This window comes from Crocodylus porosus, unplaced genomic scaffold (genome assembly GCF_001723895.1).
Source record: "Crocodylus porosus isolate Cpor-Errol unplaced genomic scaffold, CroPor_comp1, whole genome shotgun sequence".
Lineage (NCBI taxonomy): Eukaryota > Metazoa > Chordata > Crocodylia > Crocodylidae > Crocodylus > Crocodylus porosus.
Genome location: NW_017728916.1, coordinates 4,167,345 through 4,188,714, shown reverse-complemented (window position 1 = coordinate 4,188,714; position 21,370 = coordinate 4,167,345). Strand labels below are relative to the sequence as shown.

General features: G+C 40.1%; 1 protein-coding gene across 1 annotated transcript; it reads right to left on the bottom strand.

Moving 5' to 3' along the window:
* Positions 1-2,351: 2,351 nt before the first annotated feature.
* GPR174 (G protein-coupled receptor 174) lies at positions 2,352-21,042 on the bottom strand. Its single transcript, XM_019536271.1, has 3 exons — positions 20,786-21,042; positions 14,155-14,228; positions 2,352-5,676 (listed from the first exon to the last, which is right to left on the bottom strand). The coding sequence occupies exon 3, from the start codon at positions 5,059-5,061 to the stop codon at positions 4,069-4,071; it is 993 nt and encodes a 330-aa protein (XP_019391816.1). The 5' UTR covers positions 5,062-5,676; positions 14,155-14,228; positions 20,786-21,042; the 3' UTR covers positions 2,352-4,068.
* Positions 21,043-21,370: the final 328 nt, after the last annotated feature.

Sequence of the window (21,370 nt, the reverse complement as noted above, 5' to 3'; positions counted from 1 at the left end):
CAGACTTAACTGATTTGGGTCAAACCAGTTAATGCAATGTCTGTTCCAGACCTCTTGCTGGTTTAAGATAAACCAAACTCCCCGCAGCATCGCAGCATACTCTCTGGGCTAGGCAGGGCTCTCTGCTCCACAGCAGGGCTGGCCCCTCCCCTCTGCTCCCTGGCTGCACCTCAGCAGAGACTGCAGGCTTCCCCCGCCCCTCGCCCCCGTCACTCCCTGCTAAGCAGGAAGTCCTCCCTCCACTCTGCCTTGCAGAGAGGTGTCTGTGTATTAGCTAGCCAACCACATACTGGCTACAGTCCATGCTGAATCAACAGGTAAAATCAACAGGTAGCTGGTAATGTCCCTCTGTTTTCTTAATGGGGTGATAAACATTGGGTTAGGGGTGAAGAACACTATTATCACTTCCCTGCTGGGCTAATCATAGTGCCCTGCTGCCATGTCCCACCTCAGCTCAGTGTTATGGAAGGGCTGCTGTAGTGCCCCCCCAGCTTCTAGCCTAAGCCACTACAGGCATGTGCCTGTAAGTCTGGGATGTCTGTGCAGTTACAAATCAATTCAGCCTAGTCAGGTTAGACTAACCTGCAATGATTGAATCAATTCAGGCTCAGGCTTTTTGAATGTCTGTCCATTGCCTAGGAGGGTAGTAAAGCACTGGAATAGATTACTCAGGCTGCATCTGCACAAGAGGTCCTGAGGTCCCTTCCAACCCTAATTTTCTATGATTCCATGATTGTGCTGGATAAGGTAGTGAAACCTAGGCACACAGAGCATGATTTAATGAAATGACTCAGTGCACTTAAGCTTATAATTATTGCAAGGATTTATATAGCTGTTGTCAAGTCCAATGCAAGGCATCAGATATGATCCATTTAGACCTTTATAGATTGCTAGTCTGTGTGATATCTAAATGCTCCACTGATACCAACATGAGCTCTGTTTGGTGAAAGGAGTTCTGCTTTTCCTTATCCCTTGATCCTAAAATAGGCAGGATGATAGCTCAATGAAGATACCAAAGTCATAGAAAGATTTAATGTAGGAGGGGTGAAAGTTGTGTGTAGGTCTGTGTAGGCTTTGCAATATGAGAAAGGATGAAGATAGTGAACTTCTTACAGCACTTGGGAAAGAAAGTGAAGGAGGTAGGGGAGTATCTTCTATATTCCTAAGACCTCTCCCTATGATTTTCTAGTAATAAATAAGAAAGCAGCAGGATGAAGGGGGGATGACAATAGAAAGAGTCATGGGGCAGGGAGTGAGGAGGAAAGGGAAAAGGATTAACAAGAGGAAAAGAAAGCTGAAAAAATTGACAAAAAAAAAATCAGCTATGAAGACATTCTTGTGCAGAGGGCTAGAAAATAAAAATGCATCCCTTTTAAAACCTGGGGGATGAAAATGGCTTTGAAGTAACCCCAATTCCTAGTGCACTCTTCGGTGACTGATGAGAGAAAGTGGGTCGCTGTTTTCCAGAGAACTATTTAGCAGTTAATAGGCAGGGTTTTCCACAGATGTTGTAGAGATGCTCTTAGTTCAGGTGTCAGCGTATAGGCTTAATTTCCAAGATTTGGTCTGTGTATAGATCAAGTAATACAGGAGGTGGGATAAACTGCACAGGTACAAGTTGATCAACAGTTCTTTAAAAAAATGTAATTTTTTTATTTAATTATATACTGGTCAATATAACATTTAGAAACTAGAAAATAGGTTGCTTTCCATTTCTTTTAACAGATTTCAATTTCCTATTCAGTTTCCATGAAATAATCTGTTCAGCAGTATGTACTCCGCAAATGCACCATAGGCACACTGCCTCATGCTTTGTGCTGCCCCATGTGCACTAAGGGCATGTCTTAAATGTGTGTGTGCACATATGACATATTTAAAACCAAGTCATTCTTATATTGTAATGTCAATAAGTTTTAAGAAAAATATACAGTTTATAAATTATGCCTATATAACAAAATTACATTTTCATTAAATTAAAACTTAATATGTTCACAGTATTCTTAACATTAAAAATATTTCATAAAAAAAAAGTTCACAGGAAGGTGCCAGTAAAATACCATGTGAAATCCCAGTAGGAGTCCTAGGTTTTTATTTGTTTAATACTAAGCAGATTCATTTTAAAAATCATAAGTGTCAAACTTGAACATGTATTACAGACTATCTTAAGGGCTTTTATATTGCATCTTTGATGCTAATTACATTACATCTTTAAACTGCTTTTCCATTGACACACAAACCAGCAAAATTCAGAAATTTTAGGTTTGTGTAATCACTACTTAGCCCTGCTAAAGTCAGGGATGAAATGCTTACTCTGTTGTATATGGGCAAGATTATTCTCTTTTCTTTTTTTCCCCTAAAGTGGAATCATAAACCTGGACCTTCATTGGTCATTTTTAAACTGCACCTGTAATGGATGTAACACCACAAAATGTAGATGTTCTAGTTATGAGTTTTAGAAAAAAGTTTACCCAGTATCTTCAGCAGTAAGTACCCTGTGAGAAGCTTATTTGACATCTGGTTTAAATAAGCATCTTCAGCTTAGGAGCCTGTATCTGAACCTTATCTGAGTCTTGAAATCTTTCTCATAGTATTTTGGTGCACTTTCTACTCTGCTCTAGAAATTGGGACTGGAGGGAAAATGCCAGTCAGGACAATTTTGAGCCTTAAAAATTCAGCGCAAGTATGATTCTGTAGAAATAGATGACAGCATAGGTTTTCTTTTAACAAGTAAACCCAGCTCTACTGTTGAATACAGGAGCTGAATATATAAGATGATATGCTTAAAAATCTGATGGGGTATCAATTAATAAGTGCAAGTTCTTTGTGGCAGAACTGCATCCCCTCCTCCCTATATGGTCAGTTTTGTACAATGCAGACTCCTGGTACTCTTCCACTAATTTTAATAATAATGGTTGTGTTATTAAGAGGCTCGATCTTGAAGTCCTCATTTAATCAGATTTCTCCTTCAAGCGTATGGGAATTCTGCCTGAGTTAAGGACTAAACAAACTCCAAAGTTCTGAAGAACTGACCTCAAATAAAAATAATTTCAGCTGAATCCAGTGTTCATAAGTCATCACCTTTTTAATATTTATTTTACAAAAATAAATAATATTCTGTCAAGAATTATTTTTAAGGGCCAAATCCCTTCCATACAGAAAACCTAAATCCAAGACTTTGTTTCTAGCATCCTGGATCCCAGCCATCAGCTGTCATGTGCAGGTTAATAGGCACTGGTGCAAGGCATAAAGATGGATAATGGGCATAGACTAGTGCACTTATCCTTCAGAGCCTCCCTGTCCTATGCATAGCTTCACTGGCCACACATTTAGGATGTTACACTGAAAAATTGACCATAGGGCTCTGTTATGCCTATCTGTCCATTGGAAACACTCTTTATTCCCCGCCCCCACTCCCCCAGTTTGGGCTCTTACAGATTCGATCAGTAAATATGGATTTAGATCTTAGTGACATCTTAACAATAAGCTTAATTCTAAGCCTGCTTATGTGGGCACTTAAAGCTATAGTTCACCATAACTGTTGACTAAGATATCAGAGAACCTGCTCAGAGGGCACAAATCTAATGTTCCCTAATGGCATCTGCAAGTTGTCACAGAGTCCTTCCCAGTGACCAGGTGGGTGAGCACACAGAGCAAACACATAGCCAATGGCTCTTATAATACTGTAATGACAGGGCACATGCTCCATCCTCCCTTCTCCGTATACAGCACTAACTGGCTGCTGAACTAACACCTAGGCTTTAGTGCCATTCTTGTTAATTCACAGTAGCAAAGCTCTTTCACTCCAGCTGGGGGAGTGAAATTTGAGCACCATATGAATTATCTGTGTAATATTCATAACATGTTTAAATTCAGGCAGTATATATAGGTAGTTTGCAGGCAGAAGTCCTTAGTTTTTTGCTCAGCCAAATGCTCACTGGAGTTGACAAATGTTTGCCTAAGTAGAGATTTCAGTATGTGGGGGGAAATTATGGTCCACATAAATACGGTGTTGAACATCTTAAGTCCTCTTAACCCCTTCAGAAAATGCAGAATTAATATTTAACTACTTTACTCTTCTACAGAGCTCTGAGGGGCTTTTTTTGCATAGCCTTTGTTACGTAGCTGCGTGCTGTCTTGCAAATCTTGCCTTGAAAGTCGTCTCCTGAACTCATCTGTAGTAAAGTAGTATATAACTGGGTCTACACAGGAATTTAAACTGGCAAGACACAAAGCCACGGCATGAAATATTGAGATCACATTTTTGGCATGCTGATCTTCTATCTTTTTGGTTTTAACAAAAAAATCTAAAGGGAAGCTGATATGATAAGGTGCAAAGCAAATTAGAAACACCACAGCACAGGTGAGAATCATCTTTAAAGCTTTTTTTTTCTCACCCAGGTCATGGGAAACAGAATTCTTTTCTTTTAATGATAAGATTGTTTTCCATGAACAATACAGTATTATTAGCAAAGGAGTCACAAACCCAAACAACTCGCCCAGGGTCATCATTGCAATGGAGAGGGGAAGGTCAATATCTTTTACGGGAAGGTCCACAAAGCATTTGTTGCCCATATTTGTGTCATTCTGGTTAAGTCTTAGAAGAGGAAAAGGCAAGCAGCCAATACAGACAACAACCCACCCAATGATGCTGATGTATACGTCGTATATGCGTTTGCAATCACTAAATCTGAAGGGATACATGAGAAACAAAAATCGTCTTACGCTGATGCAAACCAAGAAGTAGATGCTTGCATACATGTTCACATATTTAAGGTAGAAACAAAACATGCAGAGACCTCCTCCAAAGTGCCATATTCCAGACAAGTAGTAAAATATCCGTAGGGGCAGAGATAAAACTTGTGCTAAATCAGCAATGGCGAGATTGATCATAAAGATCACAGCCCTTTTCGTTTCTCTCATGTAACCATAAAAAACCCACAGAGCTAGAACATTTCCTATTAATCCAGGAACCAAGATAAAAGTGTATGTAATTGCATAGTAGCACTTAAGGTCTGTGTTGTTGTGGCAGACTGGGCTGTCAGTTGTCATGTTTGTTTTCATTTAGCACAGAAGTGAAATCCTGTGAAAGGTTTCGGTAAGAGGTGGAGTTTTTAACCACTTAAAATTTCCCAGAAAGGTAACAATTTAAAAGCATTGGAGAAGCTGCAAACTTAAGGTTGCTTTGCCTTGTTTCTTTGCATCCTCTTGCTTTCCAGTACAGCATTATTTGGCTCTTCACAGTATTTGGCTCTTTTTATTTTTTGTCTCTTGTGTTAATCTAACTATGCAAAAATGTTGACTGTGTAGCATGATATTGTTCCTCTATAGATTTTTCCTGGTCATATTGTCCTGAGGCTAGGCACATTTTTGTTGGCTCTGCTTCCTCCCTGGTGTGTATATTGCAGTGTCAGTCGTTATTCCATCTATCCAACTCTGGAGACTTAGTCTTTGATTTAGTCAGGTACAGGTCTAGTTGTGTTCCTTCTCAAGTGCCTGTTTGAAGTTAATCGTTGGTTGTGCTGCTGATCGGATGAAGATCTGCATGGAGAGAAGAAAGCACATCTGCTATGCTGGAGCTGTAAACAATTTAGACCTGTAATCGCATCTTCAGTCATCCTTCCTGAAGCATTTCACTTCTAGTTTTCTCAATGACCAAATCTGAAAATAGTGGCAGACCTGTACGTGAAAGACAATGAAAAAAATTGCTTTTATAATGCCATAAGAAAGCATATTTTTTAAGTAATATATATCTTGTATATATACGAGAACTTGAAAGGAAGCACTGGATTTGTTTTCCCTCCAGTACGGAGCGGTTTGAGGTGCTGAGTTCTACAGCTCCTGCTCTCTTTAGTCAGTGCTATGTTATCGTCAGTGCAGGTCAATACAGAAGAAGGTAAGGAAAATGTTACTCAGTTCAATTATATTCCAAACCACAGCAATAAAGGCTGTATGTTCAAATAAAACTCACCTCTGACTAGAGGACATATGTGTTTGTTCTGCAGTGACTTTTTCTCTGTGTGGGATCCCCGATGTCCTGATGGAGTGCTATGGGCCAAGCACAACACTTTTTGGCAGGTGCCCTCCTCAGATGCCACCCCAGTCCCCTTCTCCTGCCCAATCTACTGCTCTACTTGTGCTGCCTGCTTCTTCCACAAGCTGCCATGTACCACAAGTTTGGCTACCCCTGGCTTAAGGCGTTATTTCTAAGAAACCACCGTCTGGCTCAGCCCCCCAACATTGTTGCCCGGGGAGCATCTATTCCCTAAAAAGGAGTCTCTCTTCCCATAGAAATCCTTCCCTGTACTCCTCATTAAGAAGGTCATTGACCCATCTGGGCTAGGACCCAGCAGTGCAATGTGCCTCCTAACATGGACCAATCCACTGTGGGAGCTGCCAGGGGAGACATACAGATATATTTTTATATATGTATATAATATGTATATAAATATAATATAATGGAGTACCAAGGAGGAATAATAATGGACATGGGGCACATGACCAGTTAGTTGTACAAGGCAGCATTTGTGGGGGAAAATATATGGTCATGTGCCTCTAGTCCACTAAGTGTTCTTCCTTGGTGCTCTATTTCAAGTATGTTTATGCTACAGACACTGTCATCAGGATTTTTATAACACCCCTGTTAGCATTAGATATTCACTCAGTTCCCTACATAATGCACTGGTATCCCACAGTGTCCTAATCCTCTTTCCATGTACCTTTATAGGGCTGATGTACCTTCATATCATTTGTTCTTCAAACACCCTGACAATTTTTAACTTGGAGTCTGAGTTAAACTCAGTAACCTAAGATGAACTAGCTGGCAGCCCTCCTCCCCCTTGAGTTTGTGCCAGTAGTCCCAAGGATCAGAGGAGCTGATGTTCCCCCTGCATGGTTTTCCATTATATACTCTTGTAAATCTGTCTCAGACCCCAAGGACTTCAGTCTCAAGTAATCTGCCCACCTATGCCTGCCCAATACTTTTTGAGACATAACACCTTGGGCCTTTAGTATCCCCAAGCAGTGGAATATCTAGAATGGCTGCTCCCTACAGTTAGAGTTGACCCAAACCCTCTATGTAGCTCCCCCCACACTTTACATCAGCCTTCCTTCTCCCCTGCCCCCAACAAAACTGGACATAGTTCCCATATCTTGATTGGCCAAATGGCCTGTGCCATGGCAATTCCTAGGTTTCCAGTCCACTAGGCACATGTTAAGGTAAGGCTGGCATGCCTCCATAGAATTAATCTAACCATAACAGGTTGCCTGAAGTTGAAGCCACATTTGCAGAGGTATTTTTCCCATTTGACTTGTAACCTCCGTGTATGTCATGCTCTTATTCTTTTGTATTCTGGGCCCTTTTGCAAAAAACCAACGGTGTCCATTCAAACTTAAACCAGGAGTCTTTTCTAAATGGTCTGTAGCTTCCTAAATTACTTTGGTCCCTTTTATTAGAAGTTCTTATAGCTGTGGCTCCCAGCAAGGAGATGAGATTATATTGTGTATCTAGAGGGAATACGTGATCTTCTTGCAGACACTGATGTAGGTATCACTCCTTTCCCATTCCTTTACTAGAGAAGCCATTTAGCAGTCATTTAGTAACTGGGATGCATCTAGCTGAAGTTTCTGACACTCCCACTCTTCAGCTAAGGAATTGGATTAGGACGATGTGCTGCCACTGCCATCCTTGTCCAACTCTTCCAAAATTTATGTATCATCCAGGTTACTGGGGTGCATCCTGGAACCTCACTAGTGTCCGGACCATGTTTTTTGTTTTGGGTTTTTTGTTTTTTGGGGGGGGAAGGGGTTGTGTCATCATTGTTATAGATTATGCCAATTAGTAATAGCTTGGTAAAGTGTTAACCCCCTCTCTCTGAACAGTTTTATGATCTGCTAGCTTTTTCTTTCTCTGTCCTCCCAATCTAATCTTGGAAGAACATAAGCCACTTTACGAGAACTGTTTCCTTTAACTGAGCCTGTTTACTACAGCAGTTGCTTCTTGCAAAACACTATGGTTGCATTCAGCATCTCACTGGCTTGCCATCAGCTGTCATGGTTGCACAAAGAATCCTGCACCTCTGATCTTTATATGCCTTATCAGGGAGAGTACCCATTTAGTGCAGCTCAGCTGCTCTATGACTAGGTCACAGCCTTCAGCACCTCTGTTTTTTACTGTGGCTCCTCCTACTGGGTCCAAGGGAGCCCATATTCCCTGTGGAAGTTTTCTTTTCCCTTTTTGGAGTCAAACAGCCAGCAGATGCTTTCAATGACTCTGGACAGTATTAGCAAAACAAACCAGCTTTTATTAGCTCAATGCAGCATTCTAAGGTCCCTGGGTTAAAGACAAAGCTGTCAGGCACGCCTGTGCTTCCAGCACAGCTTATCTGTTTACCAGCATGTCCAGGATTTCATTTTCCTTCATGGACTGAACAGCTACTTCTTAATTTATAGTGTCCTGTCCCCTCAGATTTCTATCTTAGGCTGTAATCAAGTTGCTTTCACACTGCTTATTATCACACTATCTGCTTTCATACTATCTGCTTAATAGCTTCTGTTCCATTTTCAAGGTGAACAATTGTCAGGTGCTATCAGTTGATATCTATAAATTAACTTGGTTATGTAGTCAAAATCACCTCCTCAGGAGGTCATCTAATACAGGCAGAATCATCATAGGCAAGTGTCTATCTAACCTGCTCTTAAAAACTGTTAACGATGGATATTCCACAACCTCTCTAGGTAGTCATTCTGCACCCTGAGCACCTTCAGCAAGAGAGAAAGTTTTTCCTAATAGTCCAACTGAATTTCCCTTGCTACAGTTTCAGACCATTGCTCTTTGACTTGTCCCCGACAGCCACAGGGAATAGTCTCGCCACCCTCTGTATAACTGCTCTCTAGGTATGTGAAAACTATTAAAATGCCCTCTCAGTCCTCTCTTCTCCAGACTAAATAATCCCAGTTCCTTCAGCCTTTCCTTCTCTAAGTCATGTTTCCCTACCATCTAATAATTTTTGTTGCTAATCATTTTCACTGGGGAAGGGATTAAGGCCCTGTTGGAGTCAGTGGAGTCCCAGAGGGGAGGAGAGAATTGGCATTGGCATTGAACAGTGGAGATGAGAAGGTATATGGGAAGATGTAGCCCTGCTCAGTGACATCCATGGGCTCAGTCCTGCTCAGCTGCATGCAGGGGCTTGGGGCCCTGCTCTGTGATGTCCATGGGCTCAATGCCTTGGTTGGCCCCCATTGTCCTTAACTGTTTTCCTCTACTTCCCTGGCAATACCCTGTTCCTCCACCTGCATTACAACTGCCGTCATCACCATGCATAACGAGTTTCCAAACCCTCTGCCATCAGATGACTATGTCAACCCCAACTACCCCATTGACAGCTGGTTTGGCAGAGCTTATGTGCAGTTGGGAGGAACCCGAGAAGACACTCTTCCTAGAGATTTGTAATAACCTAGGTTTCTGCCTTGAAGCTCCTTGTTTGTCAGGGAGGGGATATGTCAAAGGCTTTGCCTTGTTCAAGCCCTGGCTGGCTCAAGGATCTGAGACGTACCAGAAGCCACTGAAATTGTAGACTGTCTCAAATTGTGACTTGGACCATAGTAGTTGTCAGTTCCAGCATCTGGAGAGTGGAGAAATTAGATTAAAGCCCTCTGTGACTACCCACCGCTGGCTCCTTTCTGGGCATGGTGCAGTCTCTGCTGTTCCCATACAGATCAAGTCCCTCATTGCCAGTTTCCCCACGTGACTTGCCTGCTACACCTTGGTATTGTCAATGGGCAGATCCCTTTGTGGAGAAAGCCTTGTTGGTGGGGTATAGCACCCTTCAAGATCTCCTGGCATGCAGTGTACTGCAGCTAGTTCGTTCCACTGCAATGGTCCATTCTGGGGGGAAATGCTCTTCTGTGTTGTGTGAACATAGTTCTTCCACCAGTGATTCACTTTTTTCCACCTGATTCTTAAATAACCAGTGAAGTAGCTTTTCTTTTGAAAGGAATGATAGTTAGTTGATGTCATGCTAGTCTTTTATGTTTTCAAATGGTCTTTTCATTCTTAAATGCTAACATCAAAATTTCTTGTAATCATTTTAGGGCGTTATCTTTTTGCACAATTTTTTTTTCATTTATATTTTGGAAATACAACAGGGAATATATTTGTTTGTGAATATAGGCTTACTGAATCATTTATTCAGCACTTGATACCACAAAATACATACTTAATACCAAATCAGAACTTCATATTTTTGTTTCTTTAGTTGTCTTATACACCTGTCCTGACAACCATTTGTCATACACACTGGAGATAACAGATCATCTTCTTTTTAGGTTAAAGTGCCTATAAGTAGACACTTTTTAATTTCCAGAAAATTAAAAAACTGCGATTATTTTAGTCTCAAATGAAAGTGGCCTAGAAACAAACCCCCAGAGCCAGAATAACATCCACAATTTGTTATTTGAATTTCATAAACTTTCTCGGGCATCCCTCTAGTCTCTGCACTAAGTGGTACTCAGTTATTCCAGATGAAAAAAGTGTGCAACAGGGAACAAATCAAAAGAAAGTAGTCATATAACTTATGGAAGTTTTTGTGCTCTAAGCTTCGGGTCTTCTATCATTCAAATATAGCAACTTTGGAAGGCTGCTTTCAGTTTCACTGTACAAGGCTTAAGCAAATCTTTGCTTACACAAAGTGGGGGCGGGAAGGCAGCGCTCTACCAAAAAAGTAAGTTTCCAAAAAAGGAAACCATTTTGAAAATGTGATATTTGTAGCTCAAATTCCCCATGCTAACTGTAATCTGGCCAGTCAGGATTGAAATTGCTTCAAAGTAGTTTTCTTGATCTGTTCTTTATGAACATGTTTTCTTAAAATTCAAAATGCTTCTCCTAATAACACAAGCTGTCACACAATATAGGCACAATTACATTTCAAGAAAGCAATGATTTTAATAATTGTTATAACTAGTTGGTTAAGAGAAAATGGTAGCCTTCTGAGAACACTTCCGATGCTTTTTTTTTTTTCCTGTACGGCAAAGATCAACATATAACATAGATTGTGTATAAAATGAACCCTTGATTATTGAGTAATCGTTTGGTTCTGCACAAGAATCAAGTGGGAGATAATACCCAATAGGCTTGGCAGGTCACCAGCAGGATAGCCCATTGCCAGTGCCTTGTTTGCATAAGTTTTCTAAACTGTGCTTATGATGTATGTATGACAAGTAACTCAGTCTCTTGGGACCTTGCTGCCTGAAAGACCACCTCTCTTGTGTCACAAGGCCTTGGCAGAGGTGCTAGAACCAGAGCGCCTGGGACTTAGAAGAAAGGTGCTGGTGGTAACACCCTTGTGATGTCAGCTCAGAGAAGCCTCCCTAGTTCTCTAGGGTCCAAAATTGCACTCATTTATTTATTGGTACTGTGGGACACATCTATTGGTGGTGGCTATTGTTGTGGATGTGGTTAGTGGGGGTTATGTCTGTATTTTGTAATGTGCTTGATGATCTGGATCCAGAAGTATAACTAGGGAGGGGCAACTGAAGCAACAGCCCCAGGTGCTGAATAGTGTTGGGGGGAGGTGGAAAAAAGGCTGCTGCCAGCAGCCGCCCATCACAGTCACCATTGTGCTGGCAGCTCAGCAGCAACCAGAAGTTGTCACTGCCGCAGGCACCCGGCCACATTACACAGCTGCCTGGATCAAAAGTAATTTCCTTTGAAATCCTGTGTTAGTAACAGGTGTTAGAGATCCTGGGATTGGTACTTTTTCTTCTTATTGTAGGAACACAAATATGACTTCTGTATTGGGTGTTTTCACTAGCACACCTTTTGCCTGCTTTCCTGAGCATAACAGCATTAGTTGACAGTGCACACCTTCTTGCTAATTTGAATGTCTTGAAATGGATTCAGTATTATATTTAAAGCTCTAAAAATGAGATACTAAAGTGGTTTTTAAAAATCCAACCCAGTGCCTTATTTCTGTCAGGATAAACAGATCCCAGTCCTGAGAACATACATGTATTTTACTCACAAAAATTGTTACCTCAGTAGGACTACTTATGGGAGAAATTTAAGTGTAAGGCTAATTTTTTGAAGCTCCAGAACCTAAAGCAGTTTCAAAGTCAATTTTCTCTCAATGGTGAATCTTCACAAATTCTCTCCTTAGGTGCTTAGTTAGAGCCCATCAGCATTCATCCAGCCACAAGGCTAAATCTTATTCACCCTCCTCTTGGTGCATAAGACAAATTAGATTTGGCCCTATCTACATCAAAAGTGTCATGTGTGGCTGAAGATGTAGTACAATACAGTACAGCACATACCAACTACATATATTCTGGCCATACAAATAAAATACAGAATAACAAAACTCCACCATCTATTTCAACACACTGATTCAGTACTGGACTAAAACAGCCTAGTTTTCCCTCTCTGTCCTATTGTACAAGCATAACTATTATTCATTCAGTATTTACTTTCCTGCTATATTTCCTTTTTAATTCCATTAGTAACACATAATAACACTTGGGCCAGGCTATTGTACTAAATAATGTCTTTCTCATCACTCATCAAGGGCTAAATTCTGCTACCCCATGAACATGCACAATGTAAAAATTAAGTAAAGAACACCCCAGCACTTGTACAGCTGTTGTGGAGCTAAGCAGTATCACTAAAGGTATACTATAATGCTACAAGGATGGGAAAAGGAGAGATAACTTTAAATTATGCCTCTACTCTATTGTATCAGCTTGCTTACCTGGCCGTCTTCACAGAGCGGAGGTTGCAATATATTCAACTCCCTGAGTACTGGGGATCTCCAGGGTGCATTGGAGCAAGACAAAAATGCTGAGTGCTTCTAAAATTATCCTTTCTATAGTGAGACACCACTATATGCATAGATACAAGATGCTTATGCATCATCGCTAAAGAATGAAAACTTTTCTTAGGGTAAAAAATATAAGCAGCATGAACTGCACCTGGAAAATTCTAAACACCAGCATCTATAAATATTAAAAATATATGAAACCTTTTAGTTAAAGAAACCCAATTAAAAGCAGTAAGGTATTCAAATAAGATTCAGAAGTGGGGAAAACTTGTTTTTCATATTCTCTGTACTTGTTTCTCTTCAGTTTATGATGTTGCAAAGACTGTATACAACTAACTATAACATTCTGCATCTATACATACTTCCTTTTCTTCTTTTTTGTTTTTTTCTGTTGAAGCAGCAGTATGTTTTGGTAATAGCTGCCTATAGTTTTGTAAGCACTGCACATATCTTTATCTCTTGTATCTAATAAAACAAGACTAGTAAAGTCTTTGATATGCTATTATTTTTTTCCAGTTGTTTTAAATAGTAGCTGTAATGTGGGAGGCACTTTTCCATCTACTCAAGAAGGGCTGAACTGCACCCCATTAGCTCATAGTCTTAGAATATAGAAAGGTTATTTGATTATGCAGGTCATCTCTATTCCCTCTATGTAGCATGGCAGAATGGATCTTTTGAGTTTGTCCAGAATCAAATCTGGACCCCCAACATACACCCACCACTTCTTTGTGCACAAATTGGGTTCTTATATAGGCTGAATCAAATCAATAGCTTCCATAAATTAATACCTGACTTCCGTAGAGACTTGCTGATTTATGTTAACTGAGGTATCTGTCCCACTGTAACTCATACTGTTAGTCCTGATTTAAATCCTGAAATTCTTACTCAGGATTTAATGGACTTAAGGTACCATTCAGAGGGAGAAAACATAAAGAGATCTAGTTCATAATGACTTTTCACATGACAGAAAACTGCAGGATGAGGTACTGAAACCAGGACACAGCTCCGAGACAGACCATGACTTTAGGCATGACCTGGACCACGTAGTATGCAAGAGGCATTATTATGCCTTACAAATATCTCATGAAACACAATTCCCTTTCAAGCTTCCCATTTGCTCCCAGAGCCCAGGGTAGTGAGCATCCCAGATGGATCCTGACCCAAGAAAATGGATCCTATGGTTGCACAAATAACATCTTGCTTTATATCAGCAGCAAATTCATCCCAACTCTTGTACCCCATGCTTAGCATGTTGTTGATCAACTTGAAATAGCATTTTAAAAAGTATGGGGAGAGTGAGACCAGGATATTCCAGGCAGCATTTGGGTGCTTGTTGCTGACTTACTTTTTGTTGGGAGTTGTAGGGTCACTGTTGAGGGCAATACTGCTCTTCTGCTTTTTCTACTTCTCTTCTGCAGCCTGAAAATAGAATATAAAAAATAGAAATTAGTGGAAATTTGTATTCTGGGGCTTCCCTTTCCTATGAAGACAACTAATCTCCATCCCTGGAAGTTTTTAGGAGCAGGTTACACAGACACTGGACAGGAATAGCTTAGTCAGCAATGATCCTGCCTTGAGCAAGGGCTTGGACTAGATAACCTCCTGAGGTCCCTGCCAACCCTCCTATTCTATGATTCTGTGAACTGAGGCCAAGGTAGAATGGGTGGTGACCTGCAGTTAGGGGGAGGTGGATAGTTTTGGTAAGCTGCTCAAGGCAAGGATTGCCTCTTCATATATTTGTTGGAGGCACCTAGGCCTTATTGTAGTATGAATAAGAAGTTCAGACGGGTAACTCTTGGGCAGTTAATTATTGTAATTGTATTTTAAAAAGAAAGTCAACTGAGAATAGCGGTCTTACAACAGAAAGTGGTTTTCTCTATTTCATAGCCTGTGTTGTCGGGGTAGAGGCTGAATATGTCCTCAGAACAGTTGGGGAGTTTCCTGTCAAGTAGCTGCTACCTTCGAGCAGCAATCAGGCTCTTGCCAGGTGTCATATCAACACTACAAATTTTGCTTTAATTTAAAACCACTGTAGTTGCATTTAATTTTATTTAAAACTTTAATTTAAAACTACTGACACAGTGTGTGAAAGGCCAGTTGCCAGTGTTGTCTTACTGCTGGAATATACAGATGATATTTCATGTCATTATATCACATCAAGGATATTATACTATATTCAAACTCAGGGCACCACAACCCTTTTCTGAATTTTTATCTATACACCCAGTGCCTTTGTTTCATAATATGCATTAAATGTGTGTCAGATTGCCAAATCTATATTAGCTTTTGCTGTGATGACTTTGACTTTACTGGAAGAAACAAAACAGGAATGTTTGGGGCTTTTATGGTTAGCTTATAAGCTAATTATTTGTGTCAGCAGTCAGAGATGTTTGCTTAATAATTCATGGGTCTGCTTTTTAATACACACCAATTTGTGAACCTGGAGTGAAATAACCAGTGTGGGGAATGTCAAGAGAGTTCATTTTATATATCTCAACTCCTATTTCTATCTCAATCCACATTCCAATTATAATGAATAGCCGCAATGGCAATGATGAGGTTTTCACATTTCAGGAGAAACTGGCATTTTATATTTTCACAACTTTGCTGTTATCTGTGGATATACAGTTTTTCTTTAATACACATACTTAGCTATTCCTTTAACAAGGGCCTGTTTCAGGGGTTGCTGTGTGGGCAACTAGCTAGTGGGGGTTCTGTCATTTGGAGGGAGGGGAGAGGTTGAAACAGGATCGAGTCCTTATTGAAACATAATCAAGTCCTTAAGATCGAAAAAGTAAAATAAATAATTCATATGATTAAAATTTGAGGAGAAAACAAAAGCAAATGTGACTTGGAGCAACTCAAGGGATGGGGTTCAATATCCGTAAAGGGAGGTATGTTACACTATTTTCTTAGTTTCATCGTAGGCTGTAGAACAAGTTGTTCAACTGGTATGTATGTTTTTGAAGTAGATCTGGAACATAATTCAGTACAGCAAGTGACCTCCATCTTGGGGAAGTAGTCACGACTTGCAGGTTAGACTTGTGGTAGGCTGGCATAAATACATATGGAAACTTAAATTTACTCATTCTTCCATCAATATCTTTATGGATTTCCCAACTGAGCAGTAATTCTTCCATACTTTATACTTGGCCCCAACCTGTCATTCGTCCTCACTTTTTGCTCACAGAGGCATGTCAGTTTGATGAGTGAAGGGAGGATCTACATTTTAGTTGCCAAGTAAATGGAAATGGGTGCCACAGCAAATTCTGAACATACACATCCAATGAGCTTCAAAAAGCATGCTGTGGTAGGCTGCATGTTGCCCCTCCCTCCTGTGGCAAGCTGGCATACACAGACATAATATAGAATGAGTGGATGCTGTGCAAAAGCCATAGAAAAGTTGGGAGAAAAAATGTTGGCTGAAAATGTTGGACAAAAGATGCAAAATTCACCTTTGTCTCATGGAAATTAGCCATGTCTCCTGATACTATAATACTGTCAGTGCCCTCAAACCAAGCAACACTGAGCTGGGGCAGCACTTAGAAGAGAGATTTCGAGATGCTGACAGGAATCGATGAATCTGTATTTGACATTTTTCCATATTTGACACTCTTCTCAATGTGTCAGGATTGAATGGTAGTTCTCATCCAGCTTTGGGGGATGTGGTGAAATTGAACTGTGGAAGGGGTTTTGCTGCTTTTGTCGAGAACTGGGAAAAATGGCAGAATAATTTTATGGCTAAAAAAGCGCATTCAGGTCAACTGAAACAGTTTGAGAATTTGGGTCAAATTCATCAAATTCTTATGACTATAAAACTAGAAACAAAATGTAAACAGTTAACATTTTGGTTTTGATGTTTTCAACACATTTCAGTTTTATGATATATTTTTCAGCTTTATATTTGAAAATGTTGCTTGACTTATTAAATTTGCATTTATATGTGTGTGTGTATAGTATAGATTTATGTATAATCTTACATATCTGTATATACATATGTATGTATATGTAAAATTATATATAGATCTATACAATATATATACATATACACATATAGAAGCATGTGTAAGATTATACATAGTGCACTAACTATGTTAGGAAAGTGATGTGGATTAATAGGAACACCAGAAATATATCATTGGAATTCTTTACCTGTGGATAATGGGGAAATTAATTTTTTTAAATAACTATTTTTTAAAAATGTGCTGTGTAAGTAACTCAATTCTACAAATATGATTTGACCAATTTCACTTCAGTGTGAGGACCAGAGATACCCTCACTACCATCACAGTTGCAAAGCACTGTTGGTGAGTGAAAAGTGGGATGCCTAGGCCAGGGTCTCTGCAGTTCAGTATTGAGGAGTACTCTGTGTAGGAGTACGTAGGAGTGGGGGCTTAATGGATCTTCAGTGGAACTCCCATAGAGACTACTCCAGGCTTTGCACTCCTTTCTGCATTAGACTGCAGAAACCTCCACAAAGCAGCTCTGCATCTGCTCAGAGTCCAGAGAGAAGAATTCTCTGCCCCTATCAGCCATCCTACCCATATGAATTATGCCTGCCTACTTGGACTAGGCACAGGATTCCTAAGTGTCATTGGTAGTGATGGTGATTTGTCCTCATTTTGCAGTAATTTCTCAACCTGCTTGACTTCAGCATATATGGCAATCTCTGTCCAAGAGAAACTGACCCCTCATAACTGAATTACTAGAGGGTGCCATGTGCTAGTAGAGATTGTGGAGATGCTCACACAGTTCTAGCTTGTGATATCCCAAAACAAAGCCTCAGCAAGCTCTAAACAGTCCCCTTAAGTGCCTCCTATTGCAGCATCAGAGCTCCTTTAAATTACGTACCTGGGACTAGATGCAGACTGGCAAACTAAACACCAAATCCTAATCCAGAATAACTCAACTCCATCAGCCACAACCCCCTTAAACTATTGTCAAATGTAACTTTAACCTCTTTACAAGGGGCATTCATCAGCTGTTAGGATTTATATTTACATGATCCTATAGCAATACAAGTGAGCTAAACTGCTGTACCTTCAATCCTGAATGAAACATTTGATGAAGTAGGCTGTAGCCTATGAAGCCTCATGCCTCTCTGTAAGACTTTAAGGTGCCAGCCTGCCCTGCCTTCTGCCTTAATGAAATTTTTAAGTTGCAGTGACTTTGTTACATTTATAGTGGCATAGAAGCATATACCAGTTTCATCATGACAGCAAGAAGGTTCCTAACTCCAAGCTAGCCACTACTGTGATCCAAGGTGGAAGTAATCTATCATTTGTATATATCCTAGATGTCAGTCTGCTCATCTTGAAGTTGGGAGACCTGGGTTTTTAGCCTGAAGGGGAGTCAGAACCACATCTTCCCCTTCCAGCAGAGTACCCTGACTACCATGCCGTGTGGGAGCACACTCAGTCCCTCCTGTTCAAGTTGGGCCACTGGGCAGAAATGAATGCAACAGTGATGGGGCCAGGAGGAGATCAAGCCAGAGGCAGCCTAACAGTCACCTTGTTATTAGGGCACTCATCTGCAAAGTGGGGGCTGGGTTTTAGTTCCTGCTGCAAAGATTTTACATGAGGTGGTCTTTGGATGAAAAACAGCAATAACTGATGATCTCCCGAGGTCCCTTCCAGCCCTAATGTCTATGAAATCTATGAAAACCCTGGGAGTATGGCTCAGATCAGGATTTCTTCCTCTCTGGGCTCCAGATTCCTACTTATTCTCACTTGCTCATCTTTTGACCCCATGATTCCTGCAGTCCTTTCTGTTCAGTCTACACACTGAGTAATACCAGACAGTGGCTGATGGATTTGGAAGTTGATATCTGGTGCCATACAAAAGAAGCATGGTAGTTAGGGCACTCTGCTTTGTTGTGGGAGAAGTGAAGGATGAATCCCCTTAGTCTAACAGTGTGTGCTGTAACCCCAAGGCTATTAAACAAAAGATGGCTGGCAGGAGCACAATCACCACCACATTCATTTCTGAGTGAAAATGGCCATAATTGCTGCATTTTTTTGTACTGAACTCAGTTCTATTTATTTGTGCTCAAAGCATGCCTAACTGATCACCAGGTTGTACCAGGGTATTGGGTGCTGCCTTGTTTCCCTTTTGGATTGCAACCGAGCTTAGGCATCTGATAACTGGACAAGGTCACTGCTCTACATACACAAATAGGCACTTTGGGATCTTTGTAGTTTGAAATGTTAGTGCTGAATGAATCAAGGAGCCTGTTGAGTATGGGCCATTTTTTGGCTGCTAGAACAGGGTTATTTTGGATCCCTGAATAAATCCCAGCTTTGTCCCATATGGATACCCAGTTTACTAATATGAATCTGGCTCTGTAAGGTTAAGCCTGAAGTCTTCGTTCAGGCAAAACTTGCACTGCAATAAAACTAATTCCCAGCTTTAGAAGAGAAACATTGGCGGGGGGGGCGGGGAGGATGCAATAACTGGAATACTCGCAGCAGCCTAGCTATGTCCAGTACTCACAAAGGAGAATGGCATAATAGTGTATTCATGCAGATTCATACAGCAGTTTTTACTGTTATGCTTGATACTTGAATGCAGAATGGTTGCTGCACTGGAGAGTACTGCAGCTTTTTTAAAAATTGTGGCATTGATGTTTTCCCTATATGTTCAAACAGACCCTGAGTAACTGCATGTTCAAGAGTCTGAGTCAGTGGAGTGGTAGCGGGGGGTGGAATTTCAGTTTTAATACATTCAAAGTATATATTTGGGGATATTGAGAGTCCACGTCTATCGTCTATCTCAGTTTAATTCAGTCAGTGGTGCTTTAACAAAGAATTAAAATGCGAAGAGCTATAATGTTTCCCCCCTCCCTTATTTACATTTACCATGGATTAAAAGAACAAATAATAAATGAGCTATGTATACTCAAAGCAGCATATCTTGCTATCATTGTAACATTTAAAGAAGTTGATGTTAAAGATGAATTACGGTTAGCAGTAAAGCAACATGCTTTCTTGTTAAACTATTCAGTTTGCACTTTCTATTGTGCCTGCTGCCATGTGCTTAAAGATACCACAATGTGGTCACAGACATCACTGTAACAAATCAGTCTCTCAACATTTTCATACGTTGCTCACAATGATGGTATCTGATTACCTAAGGGAATATCTCCAGGGACAGAGGCAGCAAAAATATCATTTTACTGGCAATAATAGGAAAAGTAGAAATGGAAAGAGAGTTCTATCTTACGTTCTCCAAATTAAGTAAAACATAATCAGTAGGAAGCTAATGTACTAAAGTCAGCATTGTCTTGTACAAGATGAAGTAATAAAAGGTCATTAGATAAATACACCTATATATACTTGGGTATGATAAATAGATGTGTCTAATAGCCACTTGAGATGCTTTATTAATATAGAGCAATCAGTTAATCTATACTTTCTGTCTAAAAAAATAATCAAATGTGCTGTTTGACACATTAACAAAATTCTAGAAATCTTGAAACTTACAAAGGTGACAATAAAGATATCTCTACAGTGTTAGTCTTCATTTTAATGTAGTTTCTCCTTTATTGTTCACAAAATAGCAGTTGTAAATGGTTGGAAATTTACAGCTAAAATTATATTATTCTACACCAAGGATATACAAGTCATTTTATGTACATCTGTAGAAATGAACCCTTCACATGAAGAGAAAACACTTAGATTCCTGCTATTATGTAGCAGGATTATCTTTGTCTTAATTTCTTGAATACTAAAACAAATTCTCCGTTTGATTTGTATCTCCTCCATGAATTTTAGCCATTCACCTCCAAGTCTTTTTTATTAACTTTCCATTTTAGCTTCCATTCTGAAAACATTTTTTTCATGCAGTCCTGTTATTGCCATGAGTGGAATATACTGCATAAAAGCCAGGTTATACTGTTAAAACGATACAATTTAAATTTCTAATATAAAGAAGAAATCAAAGATAATTAACGAACTAGGAAAAAGTAACAATCCTACCTTTTGTATTTTCTCCTGGCTTCTACTGAACTCTGAAAGCTTTCGGTATGAGAATCACACTGAAAAAGACGTTACTGACCGTATACAATAGTTTCCACTCTCCATTTGACATACAAAACAAAAGTGTAATTGCTCCGAGCTTTCAGACTACCTCTGAGCTCAGAAACGCCAGTAGTAAAGCTGTCACTGCTTCCAAACAACATCTGAGAGCAACTTGCAGTCTGCATATTTTACGTTTCCTTTTTCAAGTGGGTAGCGTGCTCTCAAACAATGAGAAGCTACAGTTAGGTATAGGCACAGTCTTTACACTTGATAGCCACTTCCCCTTCCTTGATTTCTATATGGGTGGTTGTCTGGTGCTCCAACCATGCAGTTGATGGGTCAAATTTACAGCTGATGTGGTAATAATTACTTTAATTGTGAATTCAGGGCATACTGACACATCCTGGGAAACTGGATAGGCGTGCAGATCTATGTCATTTGTAACGCTGCGGCTTTTCCTCGCTCTGGCCATAGTTATCTCTACAGGTGCATAGTGGAACAATCTAAAAGCTGTAAACTGGTTAGGCCAGGCCCAAGCTAGGT